The sequence below is a fragment of the Pan paniscus genome, chromosome 1 (genome assembly GCF_029289425.2).
Source record: "Pan paniscus chromosome 1, NHGRI_mPanPan1-v2.0_pri, whole genome shotgun sequence".
Taxonomy (NCBI): domain Eukaryota; kingdom Metazoa; phylum Chordata; class Mammalia; order Primates; family Hominidae; genus Pan; species Pan paniscus.
The window spans coordinates 29271417-29287613 of record NC_073249.2 but is presented as its reverse complement, the minus strand read 5'-3'; the positions used below and the strand labels follow the sequence as shown (position 1 = coordinate 29287613).

Here is a 16197-nt window from a genome sequence, read left to right as displayed (position 1 = left end):
GCCTGGAAGACAGGTTGCAGCGAGCCAAGACTGCACCAGTTACACTGCAGCCTGGGTGACAGAGTGAGAGCCCATCCCTGCAAAACAAAGGTATTATTAGGTCGGGCGCAGTGGTGCACACCTGTAATCCCAGCACTTTGGGAGGCCGAGGCGGGCAGATCACAAGGTCAGGAGATCGGGACCATCCTGGCTAATACAGTGAAACCCCGCCTCTACTAAAAATACAAAAAATTAGCTGGGTGCGATGGTGGGCGTCTGTAGTCCCAGCTACTCGGGAGACTGAGGCAGGAGAATGGCCTGAACCCAGGAGGCGGAGCTTGCAGTGAGCCGAGATCGCACCACTGCACTCTAGCCTGGGCAACAGAGTGAAACTCTGTCTCAAAAAAAAAAAAAAGAAAAAGAAAAAGAAAAAGTTAGCCACACAACATGCCTTTAGTCCCAGCTACTCAGGAGGCCGAGGCAGGAGAATCACTTGAACCCAGGAGACGGAGGTTGCAGTGAGCCGAGATCGCGCCATTGCACTCCAGGCTGGGCAACAGAGTAAGACTCTGTCTCAAAAACAAAACAAAACAAAAAGTGTAGTATTTAATAAAGTAGTGGAATGTGAGGGTCAATTGTTGTCTCATTGAGGGCCGGGATTGATTGATGTTGACTGATTTGGTTGACTAAGCTCATGTAATTTACTGTGAGAGAACAGTGCCTAATGGTACATCAGGCCTTTGTAGGATCTGTAGTAGAGTTAGCTGATTGTATCACACATTAAAATATCCAAATTTAAAGTTAATTTCAAGGAAATAAAAACCAATTCATATTACATTGGTAAATATGTAATTCAGTGGCCACAGATACTTTTAAATGTGAATGGAGGGAGTTGAAGTTAACTGTGAAATGCTTAAAAATACTGTAAATTTCATCTAAAAATGTGAACTTCATGGTTGCATTTCATTTTCTGAAGACTTTTGGGGTACAGTATTTGTTGTCTATATTGTGATCTTTGTGTACCTGACATGCTTTTGCGTTATCTTACTAGGTTGGTGGCCCTGATGCCTTGGAATATGTGCCAGGTCAGGATATTTTGGACATCTGGTTTGATAGTGGAACTTCATGGTCTTATGTTCTTCCAGGTAATTCTTAAAAATACATACATGCCGATCAAGAAGTTTTGAAAATATGGAATTGGTATTTAGAAGGGATCTATAATCAAACTCTTTTTCTGTGTGTGCTTTATTTAGAGATCTGCTATATTTTAGACCTCGAAGGACCCTTAAGAGTTTACTTAATCCAATGATTTCTAAACCTTTTTCTGTTTTTCTAGATGAAATTTCATTTAGAATTTATAATACAGAAAATAGTTTAAAATGGGAATATTTTTCCTCCTTTCAACCAGTTCATTCTCCTTGGCCACTTGGCAACCCCAAGGCACCCAGTTTTGTAAAACAAAGTTTGGAAGTCACTGAAATAGTCTGACCCCATCATTTTTCAGAAGAGAAAATGAAATTGACTTAGAGCCAAATTAGGTGATGGTCACATAGCTTAGTAGTGTCAAACTAGAACGCAAGTACCCTGATTTTCAGTTCTCATCTTCTATACTACATTGCTTTTTGTGGCTTTTTCTCCTCTCTGTACAAACAGCTGACTAACTTTATACTTACTGATAATTAGCGAATGTTTTTGACTGATTGGATAAAGAGAAAGGAGAGACGTTGGGCAGGAATTAGAAAGGAGTAGTAGGAGAAGGCACATATTAGAGGATGTGTTTAGATGCTTCAGAAGAAATATTTTTAAGGCAACTAAGTGAAAAGATAGAGTTCAAATGAAGAACAAGGCTTGTTATCACTGTGAAGTTGGAGACAGGAATGAGATGTCACGGAGGCAGTGATGGATCACACAGTTCCTCACACTCCTACTAAGGGCCAGCTTTGGCCTGAGAGACCCTGTTTGCTTTCTGGAGTAAGGGTATGTGGGAAAAGTAGCTTGTCTATGAATCGCACAACAGGATTCCTAGTAGGTGGATCTATTTCCTTCATTTAAGCCTTTCTTTCAGCTTAGGAAGTTTGAAAAACAAAATGCATATAAATTCATGTTTACTCTCTATTACAAGTAAAATGTGCATAATAATAATGGCCAAATATAAGTTACATATTTTTATAATTTTTTTGTAGTGATTTTCAGAATTAGTATTTCATAATTTTTCTCCCAGCATATTTGAGAGAAAATACTGCAAGTTTAGGTACTTGGTTTCCCTAAATTACAGTCATGTGTTATATAATGACACTCCAGTCAGTAGCAGACTGCATACATGATGATGGCCCCACAAGATGATAATACATCCGACTCCTGAACAACAGGGTTCTGACTGCACAGGTCTACTTATATGCAATTTTTTTCAATGAAATGCAGATGGAAAATACAGTATTCTCTGGATTTGAAACCCACATATAGAAAGGGAGGGCCGACTTTTCATAAATGCAGTTTCAGCAGGGCCAACTGTGGGGCTTGAGTATTCACAGATTTTGGTACATATGGGGGTGGGGGGCTGGGGGGTTGGTGGGTCCTAGAACCAATCCTCTGCATATATCAAGGGATGACTACTGTATTTTTACTGTACCTTTTCTGTGTTTAGATATGTTTAGATACACAAATACGTACCATGTGCTGACATTGCCTGCAGTATTCAGTATAGTAACATGCTGTGCAGGTTTGTAGCCTAGAAGCAAAAACACTATGCCATGTTGGCTAGGTGTAGAGTAGGCTATCCCATTGAGGTTTGTGTAAGTACACTCTATGATGTTCACACAATGATGAAATCACCTAAGGACACATTTCTCAGAGCATATCTCTATTAAGCAATGCATGACTATGTATTGAAAATGCAGGTCAATACCACTACTTAAGGTAGTAGGAAGAAGGGTTTCCTGCTGGCACATTTTGGGCAGCATTCTGAATTTCAGAAAAGAGTATGCCAATTGTGAAACAGTGAGGTATAGTGTATTTCAAAGTGTATTCACTGCTTTAGGCTTTGTGAGAATTAATGCTACAACCATTGTTGCTTTTCAATTTCTGAAATGGTTTTACAGTGCAGTTAAGTGCACGTTATATTTGGCGCTGTCAAGTGGGTTAAAATCCATGAAAACTGGCATTAAAATCTATCTGATAGAGTTTAGTCATAATATTTCTAGAGTGTGATTTTTTTTTTTTTTTGAGACAGTGTCTCACTCTGTTGCCCAGGATGGAGTGCAGTGGTGCGATCTCAGCTCACTGCAGCCTCCGCCTCTTGAGTTCAAGTGACTCTCCTGCCTCTGCCTCCTGAGTAGCTGGGATTACAGGCATGTGCCACCATGCCCAGCTAATTTTTGTGTTTTTAGTAGAGAAGGGGTTTCACCGTGTTGGCCAGGCTGGTCTCAAACTCCTGGCCTCAAGTAATCCATCTGCCTCAGCTCCCAAAGTGCTAGGATTACAGATGTGAGCCACCGCACCCGTCCAGAGTGTGATATTCTTAACCAAATATTTTTCACTGCAACAGAAAAATTTTAAATTAATTCATAATAATTGTACATATTATTGAGTACGTGTAGTGTTTTGATAGGTGCATTTAATATGTAATGATCAAATGAGGGTATTTAAGATATCTATCATCCCAAACATTGACCATTTCTTTGTGGTGGGAACATTTTATGTCTTCTCTTCTAGTTATTTTGAAATATGCAATAAATGGTTACTATATTTACCCTACTGTATTAAACACTAGAATTTATCCCGTATATGTAACTCCTTTTCTATCCTCATTAACCAAACTCTCTTCATCCCTCCCTCTCACCCTTCCCAGCGTCTGGTAACTGTCATTCTACTTTCTACCTCCATAAGATCAACTTTTTTAGCTCCCACATATGAGTGAAAATATGGAGTATTTGTCTTTCTATGCTTGACTTATTTCATTTACCATCATGACCTCCAGTTCCATCCATGTTGCTGCTGATGACAGAATTTCATTCGTTTTTATGGCTGAATAGTATTCCATTGTGTATATTTATCACATTTTTTTAATCCATTCATCTTTGATGGATAGTTAGACTGGTTCCATATCTTGGCTATTGTGAGTAGTGCAGGTATCCTGTGGATACGCTGATTTTATTTCCTTTGCATAAATATCTAGTAGTGGGATTGCTGGCTCATATGGTAGTTCTGTTTTTAGTTTTTTGAAAAGAAACCTCCATAATGTTTTTTATAATGTCTGTACTAATTTACATTCCCACCAACAGTGTATAATAGTTCCATTCTCTCCACATCCTTGCCATCATTTGTTACTTTCTTTTTGATAATAGCCATTCTGGGCTAACTGGGGTAAGATGATATATCACTGTGGTTTTGATTTGCACTTCCCTGATGATTAGTGATGTTGAACATTTTTTCATATACCTGTTGTCCATTCATATGACATCCTTTGAGAAATGTCTGTTCAGACCCTTTGCCCACTATGTAATGAGATTTTTTTTGTTGTTTCTTGTTTTTGCTGTTTCTTTATTTGAATTCCTTTATAATCTGAATATCAGTTTCTTGTCAGACAAATAGTTTGCAAAGATTTTCTTCCATTCTACAGGTTGTCTCTTCACTGTGTTGTTTCCTTTGTGTGCTGCAGCTTTTTCTTAATATAGTTCCATTTGTCTATTTTTGCTCCTTTACTTGTGCTTTTGAAGTCTTAGCCATAATATTTTTGCCTAGACCGATGTCCTGGAGGATTTCTCCTGTGTTTTCCTCTAGTAGTTTCATAGTTGGGGGCCTTAGATTTAAGTCTCTCTTTTGAGTTGATTTTTGTATATGGTGAGAGGTAGGGGTCTATTTTCTTTCTTTCTTTTTTTGAGACAGAGTCTCGCTCTGTCGCCCAGGCTGGAGTGCAGTGGCACGATCTTGGCTCACTGCAAGCTCCGCCTCCTGGGTTCACACCATTCTCCTGCCTCAGCCTCCCGAGTAGCTGGGACTACAGGCACCCACCACCACGCCTGGCTAATTTTTTGTATTTTTAGTAGAGACGAGGTTTCACCATGTTAGCCGGGATGGGGTAGGGGTTTATTTTCATTCTTCTGCACGTGGATAGCCAGTTTTTCCAGCACCATTTCTTAAAGAGGGTGTCCTTTTCCCACTGTATGTTCCTGGTGCCTTTGTTGGAAATCAGTTGGCAATAAACTGGTAGATTTATTTCTGGGTTCTCTATTCTGTCCCATTGGTCTAAGTGTCTGTTTTTATACCAACACCATGCGTTTTTACTGTAACTTTGCAGTATATTTTGAAGTTGGGCAGTGTGATGCCTCCAGCTTTGTGCTTTTTGCTCAGTATTGCTTTGACTATTTGGGAGGCTTTTGTGTTGCCTTATGAATTTTCCATATGAATTTTTCTGTTTCTGTGAAGAATATCATTGGTATTTTGCATGGAATTGCATTGAATCTTTATTTATTTATTTATTTATTTGAGACAGAGTCTTGCTGTAGTGAAGTGGCACAGTCTCGGCTCACTGCAACCTCCGCCTCCCGAGTTCTAGTGATTCTCCTGCCTGAGCCTCCAGAGTAACTGGGATTATAGTCATGTGCCACCACACCCGGTTAATTTTTATTTATTTATTTATTTTTTTGAGACAGAGTTTCACTCTTATTGCCCAGGCTGGAGTGCAATGGCGTGACCTGGGCTCATTGCAACCTCTACCTCCCGGGTTCAAGCGATTCTCCTGCCTCAGCTTCCCAAGTAGCTGTGACTTCAGGCATGTGCCATCACGCCCAGCTAATTTTGTATTTTTAGTAGAGACGGGGTTTCTCCATGTTGGTCAGGCTGGAATCGAACTCCCCACCTCAGGCGATCTGTCCGCCTAAGCCTCCCAAAGTTCTGGGATTACAGGCGTGAGCCACTCTGCCCAGCAATTTTTATATTTTTAATAGAGATGGGGGTTTCACCATGTTGGCCAGGCTGGTCTCGAACTCCTGACCTCAAGGGATCAGCGCTGCTCAGCCTCCCAAAGTGCTGGGATTACAGGCATGAGCCACGATGCCTGGCCACGTTGATTTTTTTTTTTTTTTTTTTTTTGAGATGGAGTCTCACTCTGTTGCCTAGGCTGGAGTGCAATGGCACGATCTCGGCTCACTGCAACCCCCGCCTCCTAGGTTCAAGCAATTCTTCTGCCTCAGCCTCCCAAGTAGCTGCGACTACAGGCATCCACCACCACGCCTGGCTGATTTTTTGTATTTTTAGTAGAGACGGGTTTCACCATGTTAGCCAGGATGGTCTCGATCTCCTGACCTCATGATCCACCTGCCTTGGCCTCCCAAAGTGTTGGTATTACAGGCATGAGCTACCACAAGTGGCCTGTTGAGGATTTTTGTGTCTTTGTTCAACAGAGATACTGGCCTGTAGTTTTCTTTTTTGTTGTGTCTTTGCCTGGTTTTGGTATCAGGGTAATGCTGGCTTTGTACAGTGATTTAAGAAGAGTTTCCTCCTCTTCGATGCTCTGGAGTAGTTTGAGCAGAATTATTGTTCTTTATATATTTGGTAGAATTCAGCAGTAAAGCCATCTGGTCCTAGACTTTTCTTTGTTGGGAGATTTTTTGTTACTTATTCCGTCCGGTTACTCCTTACTGTTCTATTTCTTCCCGGTTTAATCTTGGTAGGTTGTGTGTGTCCAGGGGTTTATCCATTTCCTCCAGGTTTTCCTATGTGTTAGTGTACATTTGTTTATAGTAGTCTGTGATGATCCTTTGTATTTCTCTGTTGTCTGTTGTATGTCACCTTTCTCTCTCTCTCTTTTTTTTTTTTTGAGATGGAGTCTTGCTCTGTTGCCCAGACTGGAGTGCAGTGGCCTGATCTCATCTCACTGCAAACTCCACCTCCCAGGTTCAAGCAGTTCTCTGCCTCCTTCCTCCCAAGTAGCTGGGGTTACAGGTGCCCGCCACCATGCCTGGCTAATGTTTGCGTTTTTAGTAGAGATGGGGTTTCACCATCTTGGCCAGGCTGGTCTTGAACTCCTGACCTCGTGATCCACCCGCCTCTGCCTCCCAAAGTTCTGGGATTACAGGCGTGAGCCACCGCGCCCAGCCCCATGTCTCCTTTTTCATTTCTGATTTTGTTTATTTGGATCTTCTTTTCTATTTTCTTAGTCTAGCTAAAGATTTGTTTTCACTGCATATGCATTTACCTTCTTACATTATCTCAGACTTTCCTGGTTGCACAGACTAGATTAAACTCTTTATTTTCCCCTTGGTAACACCCATCATAGTTATTTCTTTTCTTTTTTTTTTTGAGACAGATTCTTACTCTGTCGCCCAGGCTAGAGTGCAGTGGCACAATCTCTGCTCACTGTAACCTCCACCTCCTGGGTTCAAGTGATTCTCCTGCTTCAGCCTCCCAAGTAGCTGGGATTACAGGTGCCCGCCACCGTGCCCAGATAATTTTCGTGTTTTTAGAGATGGGGTTTCGCCATGTTGGTCAAGCTGGTCTCGAACTCCTGACCTCAGGATTTGCCAGCCTCCACCTCCCAAAGGGCTGGGATTACAGGCATGAGACACTACACCCGGCCCCATCACAGTTATTTCTTGCTTAACATAAAATCTACCCTACTAGGTGTCAGCTCCAAGAAGGCAGAGTCCAGATTTCCCCAGGGTCTAACACAATGCCTGCTATATAACAAGTGCTCAGTAATATTGGTGCAATTGAACTGGTTTGATTCAGTTATTTAAATTTTGTTTCCCCACCTCCACTCAGTTGATCTTTCTTACATGAAGATTACAACACTAAATCTTCAGTCTTAGGACATAAGGACAAATCATAATTTTACAAATAAAAGGGATTATGGGGGCTTTGAGAGTTGTGAGTTTAGATTTAAAATATAGATGTAATCTTTATCAACGACCTCATGTTACTTTCTTTTGAAAACCCTTTTATTTTGAAAAGTCATAAAGTATTATAAAGAATTACAGCATGCTCTTCATCTAGATTTCCCAACATTAACATTAACATTTTGCTACATTTGCTTTATATATCCTATGTATATATATGTAGAGGAAAAGATGCATCTTTTATCTCAATATTTTAGTATATATTTCCCCGAAACATGGATAGTCTCTTAACATAACCAACACAGATATCAAAATTAGGGAATTAACATTGATTCCATACTGTTAACTGTCTATAGAACTTATTCCTAGGTGGAAAGAGGAAAAAAAAAAAAGGACCCAAGATCTAATCTGAGATCACATGTCACATTTAACTGTCATGTCTCTCTAGTTCTTGTTCTGTGTCTTTCATGACATTTCATGACATTGCTTGACATTCATGCAGTACAGGTTTGTTTTGTAGATGGTCTCTCTGAGTTTGTGGGATGCATTGTCATGATTAGATCCACGTTATGCATTTTAGGTAGGAATATCACAGAAAGGATACTGTGTTTATTTCAGTACATCATTTCAGAAGTCACGTGATACATCTCTGTCCCATTACTACTGGTGATGTGTAACTTTGGTCACTTTCTTGGTTAAGGTGGCATCTGTCAGTTTTCTCTATTGTAGTTACTTCCCTTCCTCCCCACTAATTGTTATTAATAAGTATCTTCTTTTTCTATTTTAATTAACTTAAATTTCTGGGTTTTTTTTCTTTTAATACTTAATTTTGAGGTCCTGACCAAAGAGCAGATTTGTACTTGGAAGGAAAAGACCAGCTCGGGGGTTGGTTTCAGTCATCCTTATTAACAAGTGTGGCAGCAAGGAAGAGAGCACCTTATAAGTAAGTATTTATGCCTGAACCAACCTGCTGAGTACCTGCCAGTGTGTGACGCACTATGCTGAGTACTACAGAGATGATAAGGCACCACTCTTGATTGCTTACAGTGTCCTGTAAGAATTTGAAGTAAAAAAAGAGAAAGGAAAAAGGAGACAACACCAAGGTGTCTTGTGAGTGTGATGCAGATCATAACTCTTTGAAGAAAAAGTCAGCATTGACTGGAGTAGTTGGGGGAACTTATGTAGTTCTTTTTTGTTGTTTTTTTTTTTTTTTTGAGAAAGGATCTCATTCAGTCACCCAGGCTGGAGTGCAATGGTGTGGTCAGAGCTTGCTGCAGCCTCCGTCCCCTTGGCTCAAGCAATCCTCCTGCTTCAGCCTCCTGAGTAGCTGGGACTACAAACATGCACCACCACACCTGGCTAATTTTTAATTTTTTTTAGAGATGCGTTCTCCTCCCATTGCCCATGCTGGTCCCAAACTCCTGGCCTGAAGCAGTCCTCCTGCCTTGGCCTCCCAAAGTGGTAGGATTATAGGCGTGAGCCACCATGCCTGGCCTAGAACTAGATCTTGATCTATGGTAAAACTTGACTAGGAGGAATGTAGGGAAGGATATTCAAGGTTGAGAGAAGACAGCCTGAGTGCAGATGTCCTTTATATTTGTAATATCCACAGTGGCTAGTGAACTGAAACATTGCTTTCATGAATTTTATTAAATTAGGTATTCTCATTTAGTACACATAATTACTTTTTCAAACGTGTGGGTGAAAGTACTAATCAGAAAGATTCCTAAATAGCTTAGCATAAGATTGTGGCTCTCTTAGGATAAAAACCCATCCCAGAACATTTTACATGTTTCTTTTTTTTTGAGATGGAGTCTTGCTCTATTGCCTAGGCTGGAGTGCAGTGGCGTGATCTTGACTCACTGCAGCCTCTGCCTCCCGGGTTCAAGCGATTCTCCTGCCTCAGCCTCTCAAGTAGCTGGAATTACGGCGCATGCCACCATGCCCGGCTGATTTTTGTACTTTTAATAGAGACGGGGTTTCACCATGTTGGCGAGGCTGGTCTCAAACTCCTGCTCTCAAGGGATTCACCCTCCTGAGCCTCCCAAAGTGCTGGGATTACAGGCGTGAGCCCCCATTCCTGGCCCTTTTACATGTTTTTGTTTCTTAACATGTGTTTTAAAGACCAGTAAAAGGGCAGATCCTATTTTTTTCAAATTGTCTTTTGAAAATAATTTTGAGATGATAATCTGCTCTTTTTAAGACATACTTTTTCCTGGTTTTATTTTTTCATTAAAAAAAAATTTTTGTTTTTTAGTGAATTATATAGTTTTTCCGCTATCACCACAATAGGTTTTATAACATTTCCAACACACTAAAAAGTTTTCTTATGCCTATTTGTGGCTAATCTCCACTCCCACCCCAGGGCCCCTGGCAACCACTGATCTCCTTGCTGTCTCTGTAGTTTGCTCTTTCTAACCTGGTTAGTTTTAATGATAAAATCAGTACATAGCAGAAGCTCAGAAAATAATCTGTTTAGTGATGCAAATATCTAAAGTTTTCCTTTGTGTAAGTCGAGAGTTAACTGTTTGACTATTGTGATACATGAGCTAAGAATGACTTTTTTTGTTTGAGATGGAGTCTTACTCTGTCGCCCAGGCTGGAGTGCAGTGGGACGATCTCAGCTCACTGCAATCTCCGCCTCCTGGGTTCAAGTGATTCTCATGCCTCAGCCTCCCAAGTATCTGGGACTACTGGCACACGCCACTATACCCGGCTAATTTTTGTATTTTTAGTGGAGACAGGGTTTCACCATGTTGGCCAGGCTGGCCTCGAGCTTCTGGCCTCAAGTGATCTGCCTGCCTTGGCCTCCCAGAGTGTTGGGATTACAGGCGTGAGCCACTGCACCCAGCCGAATTTGACTTTTAAGGAAAGGTTTCGGCCGGGCGGGGTGGCTCATACCTGTAATTCCAGCACTTTGGGAGGCCGAGTTAGGTGGATCCCCTGAGGTCAGGCGTAGGTAGGAGAATCCCTTGAACCTGGAAGGCGGAGGTTGCAGTGAGCCGACATCATGCCACTGCACTGCAGCCTGGGCAACAAGAGTGAGACTCCATCTCAAAAAAAAAAAAAGAAAAGAAAAGAAAAGGTTTTATTCATAATCAGTCAAGAAAAATCATATTTTTGTGTCAAACTTAGATACTCTTTTTAAGCTCTACCTAATCTTCAAAAAGATAATTATAATTGTGTTTATCATTAAAATAGCTGATTTGTCCCTTTAGGACAGTGATTGTTCATGGATTTACCCTTGGAGAAAAGGGAGAAAAGATGTCCAAGTCTCTTGGGAATGTCATTCATCCTGATGTTGTCGTTAATGGAGGACAAGTAGGTGATTCTCTAAAATGTATTTTATTTTCGTTTTAAGGATCTTAAATTGGCAGCCAAAGCCCTTAATATAGTTACTTCAATGTAAAAATAAAAACTATCTTTTATACTCTCAAATAACACATGATTGTAATGAAGAAGGCAGAGGCTGGGATTGTGGTCCTTTTAACTTATTTCAGGCCTGACTCTCCAGTTAGGTCCCAAACCACGCTGTTTCTTTTTTAATTGTCTGAGAGCCTTTAAAATGTGTAGATCCTTTTGTGATTCGTAAGCGTGATGATTGGGTTTTCGCACTATTGTGTGAGGTGTGCCTCCCTCTAACCTTGTTACAGTGTTGGCACATTGCTGTCTGAAGTGAAAAAAAAATGTGTAAAGTGTAATTGTGTAGTTAAATGGAAATGATGAAAAATGAGATTGCAACTTCAAAATGCGCATTTCATTATTATATTGTTGAAAATTATACACTTTAAAGCAGGTCCTAAATGTACATCAAATCTGAGGTTGCTGATAATTTGGGGGGGGGTTTTGGAGCTGCTTTTGTGAATTAAATCATTTGTCTGTTTTTTTCTATTTTTTAACTCCTGTAGCTTTTTATTGCCCGCCTAACATCCTGTAACCATTCATTGTTTTGTGTACAGAGTTGCTAGGAAATAGTGAAAGGAAAAGCAGTCCTTCCTCTTCCCCTCCCTTATTATAGAGACCTCCCTGGCACTGCTGTGTGTCTAACCGCCAGCTGTAATAGAGGAAACAGACATGACCAGGGAAGAGATTAGGTATGAGCATTTGTGCATTGAACAAGATTGCAGAGCACGCTCTTTCTTTTTCCAGTTTTGTTTTTAGATAACAGTCTAATTTGAGATTGTTAGCCCGCATTTCATTACAGTGCTAGTATAGTTTGTACTTACATTGTGCTCAAAAATATCTGAATAGGAGCTTTACCTAAAACATATGTTTGGCTAATTGGAATTGAAAGCCATTGTGTTTATATATTTTTTTCTCAATGAAAAGGATCAAAGCAAAGAGCCTCCGTATGGTGCTGATGTCCTTCGCTGGTGGGTAGCTGATTCCAATGTCTTCACCGAAGTTGCAATTGGCCCATCCGTGCTCAATGCTGCCAGAGATGATATTAGCAAGGTTAGAACTATTATTCTTCCTATTTCTAAAGGACAAGTTTGTCAAATCATTGTTTTAAAAAATGAGACACATTTTGTTTGGAACTGAAAAAAACTGAATGAAAACGAGTTCTTCATTTATTGTGAGATTTTAAGAATCTCCTGTGTTGGCCAGGCATGGTGGCTCATGCCTGTAATCCCAGCACTTTTGGAGGCAGAGGCAGGTGGATCACGAGGTCAGGAGTTTGAGACTAGCCTGGCCAACATAGTGAAACCCCGTCTCTACTAAAAATATAAAAATTAGCTGGGCATGGTGGCATGCGCCTGTAGTCCCAGCTACTCGGGAGGCTGAGGCAGGAGAATCACTTGAACCCAGGAGGCGGAGGTTGCAGTGAGCCGAGATCGTGCCACTGGACTCCAGCCTGGCGACAGAGCAAGACCTTGTCTCAAAAAAACCAAAAAACTCCTGTGTAAATTTATTTGTTTCAAAACATTGGTAGTAATACCAGTAATTTTATATAATTTGTATATAATATCCTTTATATTTTATTAATATATAAAATGTAATATAGCATAGTATAGATTATATTAATTTTGTATACTTTTATGTACTCAATAACCTTTCACATTTTTCCATGTATCTTTATTTCATTGTGAAGCAAGTGAAATAACATTATTCTGACCCACACACATGAATAAACTGGGCTACTGAAAGGTGATTTGCCCCAACGTAATAAAGAAATATAATGAAAATTCAGTCATTAGGCGTAAAATCCAGTGGTTGTTCCTATAACTGGGCTATTGGAATAAGAGTTTGTTGTGTACTTTTTGTTTTTTATTTTTTTTACATTTGTAGTCTTACTTGGAATGATAATAAAAATACCCCACTAAGAAAATGACAAGAGTTAGTAATAAAATAACTTTTCAGTGAAAATTGAAGGCACCATTAGATTTTTTTAACTGCATATTTTTTCTTCCTATGAATAGCTTAGGAATACACTTCGCTTTCTTTTGGGAAATGTGGCTGATTTCAACCCAGAAACAGATTCCATCCCTGTTAACGATATGTATGTCATAGACCAGTACATGCTACACTTACTGCAGGATTTGGCAAACAAGGTAAATGTAAATTAATAAACTTTTGGAAACTAGAAATATCAGCACTATTGTAGGTTAAAATTTTAGTTTTATCTGAGTGGAACAGACCTTGCTGGAAATAGTAACTATAGCACTCTTGAAGAGAAATATGTCCAGACTTCCCCTCGGACCAGATTTTTCTCTCATGATTAGTTCTATTTTTCTAACAAGAAGGAATAAAGTGGAGTTATACTTTATCTGCACACGTGCTCCTCATAATAAAGTACAGAAATAACCAAAATGGACTATCCTATTTGTCTCATAAGATACTTACTCATTTTCATATAGACTTAAATAATTTCTGTTTTGTGGCTGGGCGTGGAAACTCACACCTATAAATCCTACCACTTTGGGAGGCCGAGGTGGGAGGATTGCTTGAGGCCAGGTGTTCAAGACCAGCCTGGGCAACAGAGCAGGAACCTATCTCTAGAAAAATTTTAAAAATTAGCCGGGCGTGTTAGCCAATGCATGTAGTCCCAGCTCCTTGGGAGGCTGAGGCAGGAGAATCGCTTGAGCCCATGGTTTTGAGGCTGCAGTGAGCTGTGATTGTGCCACTGCACTCCAGCCTGGTTGACAGAGTGAGACCCTGTGTTAAAAAAAAAAAATTGTGTTTTCTCATAATTGGAAATGTGTTTGCATTAGTGTATCCTTAAGTCAGAGGTGTACATACCAATTTTGCCCAAATCAAAAATAAATGAGGCATAAACGAAGGAACACTAATGAATTGTTGGTAACGTCCACTGTTTGCTGTTGTTAAAATGGTGTGATTTTGTTATTTACAATCTCATTCTTTCCTTAATTAATGTCCTTTCGTAGTTCTCAGAGTAAAATAGTATTTTCTGAGTGTAGTCAAATGTGTTATCCAGAAATGACATTTGGAAGATTCCCAGGAGTTCTTGCATATTGCCTGTTTTGTATTTGTCTCATTGAAACATATTTTTGAAAGGAGCATATTTTGCTTGTGATGACTTACATTTTCATTTGCCTGTCTCAGCTTCCAAATTTATTTTGGCTTTGTTCCCTAGATTACCGAATTATACAAGCAATATGATTTTGGAAAAGTTGTTCGGCTGTTACGGACGTTTTATACCAGAGAGCTCTCTAACTTTTATTTCAGTATAATCAAAGATAGGTATGTATGACTAAATATTAAAATGCTTAACAATGGCCAGGTGTGGTGACTCACGCCTGTAATCCCAGCACTTTGGGAGGCCGAGGCGGGTGGATGACGTGAGGCCAGGAGTTTGAGACCAGTATGGCAAAATACAAAATACAAAAATTAGCCGGGCATGGTGGTACATGCCTGTAATCTGAGTCACTCAGGAGACTGAGGCATGAGAATCGCTTGAACTTGGGAGGCAGAGGTTGCAATGAGCGGAGATTGTGCTGCTGCACTCCAGCCTGGGCGACAGAGCAAGATCTCGTCTCAAAAAACAACAACAACAAAACCTCAACAAGTATTTTTTGAGTGTCTACTTGTGTTTGGCAACCGTCAGGGATACAGTGATGAGCAAGATGGGCAGTGTTGTGCATTTATTAAGATTGGGTTCCGGGCCGGGCGCGGTGGCTCACGCCTGTAATCCCAGCACTTTGGGAGGCCGAGGTGGGTGGATCATGAGGTCAGGAGATCGAGACCATCCTGGCTAACACAGTGAAACCCCGTCTCTACTAAAAATACAAAAAATTAGCTGGGCGTGGTGGCGGGTGCCTGTAGTTCCAGCTACTCGGGAGGCTGAGGCAGGAGAATGGCGTGAACCTGGGAGGCGGAGCTTGCAGTGAGCTGAGATCGTGCCACTGCACTTCAGCCTGGGCGACAGAGCAATACTCTGTCTCAAAAAAAAAAAAAAAAAAAAAAAAAGATTGGGTTCCGGAGTCAAGTCTGAGTATAAAGGTTTGCTCTCCCGCTTACTAGCTTTCTGATTTGGGGCAGCTTATTCTGTAATCTGTTTCTTCATCTGTAAAATGGGTATAATAATACTTACCTCGTGATTGAGAAGGAAAAGCAATAATGTGCTTAAAGCTGTGCTTGATAAAGTGTTCAAAAAATCATCACTACTAATATCAGACGATGAACATAATGCTTGTTCTCAGGAGTTCTCAAATCCTGAGGGGAAGAGAGAGATATTTATGTGCAATTATATGGTAACAGTGTATAATATTAGCAGTATCCTTGTAGAAGAGGGCTTGATGCCAAGTCTTCATCTGTTGCTCCAGTGTGCAGGTGACGGTCCTACCTTTATGGTAATGAGTCCAGTCTGAGGCGTTATCCTCAGCCTGTCAGCACCCCAAGGACCTTGCACATAGGGATTATAACTCCTACTCCTTCCCTTAAAACACTAATAGCATCGTAGTGGGTGGGAGCCACATGTTAAATACCATCAACTAACTTATTCATAGTCCTTTAATACAGCAGTCTAGACTCTAGTTGTCATCCACCTGAAAAACAGAATGAGATAGCGTAGCCATGAGTGCTTTCAAGGAGGTGGGTACACCTGGACGGAGTAAAATTGTAGGAGAGTGTATTGTATTCTTTAAGTAGAAGATGATTAGAGCCATAGGATTAGCCACTAGGAATAAACTCAACCTGAGGCAGGTCCCATCTAGGTGACCATAATGTATAAAGTATTGTCAACTGCTGAATAAGTTGTTCTTGTTCAGGCTCTATTGTGAAAAGGAAAATGACCCCAAACGACGCTCTTGTCAGACTGCATTAGTTGAAATTTTGGATGTAATGGTTCGTTCTTTTGCTCCCATTCTTCCTCACCTGGCTGAAGAGGTGTTCCAGCACATACCTTATATTAAAGGTAAGGAAT

General features: G+C 40.5%; 1 protein-coding gene and 1 non-coding gene across 2 annotated transcripts in view; both read left to right on the top strand.

Annotated features, from left to right (window-relative positions):
* The window catches only part of IARS2 (isoleucyl-tRNA synthetase 2, mitochondrial), a 53748-nt gene that overhangs the window by 31483 nt on the left and 6068 nt on the right, over window positions 1-16197 (top strand). The window contains exons 14-20 of the mRNA XM_003807180.5: window positions 1031-1124; window positions 8649-8757; window positions 11033-11135; window positions 12144-12269; window positions 13235-13366; window positions 14410-14516; window positions 16043-16188. Coding sequence (XP_003807228.1) covers window positions 1031-1124; window positions 8649-8757; window positions 11033-11135; window positions 12144-12269; window positions 13235-13366; window positions 14410-14516; window positions 16043-16188 — 817 coding nt within the window. The remainder of the gene's footprint in view (window positions 1-1030; window positions 1125-8648; window positions 8758-11032; window positions 11136-12143; window positions 12270-13234; window positions 13367-14409; window positions 14517-16042; window positions 16189-16197) is intronic.
* LOC112438694 (small nucleolar RNA U13) lies at window positions 11388-11490 on the top strand. Its single transcript, XR_003027069.1, has one exon. It is a non-coding gene; the product is annotated as a small nucleolar RNA U13 (small nucleolar RNA).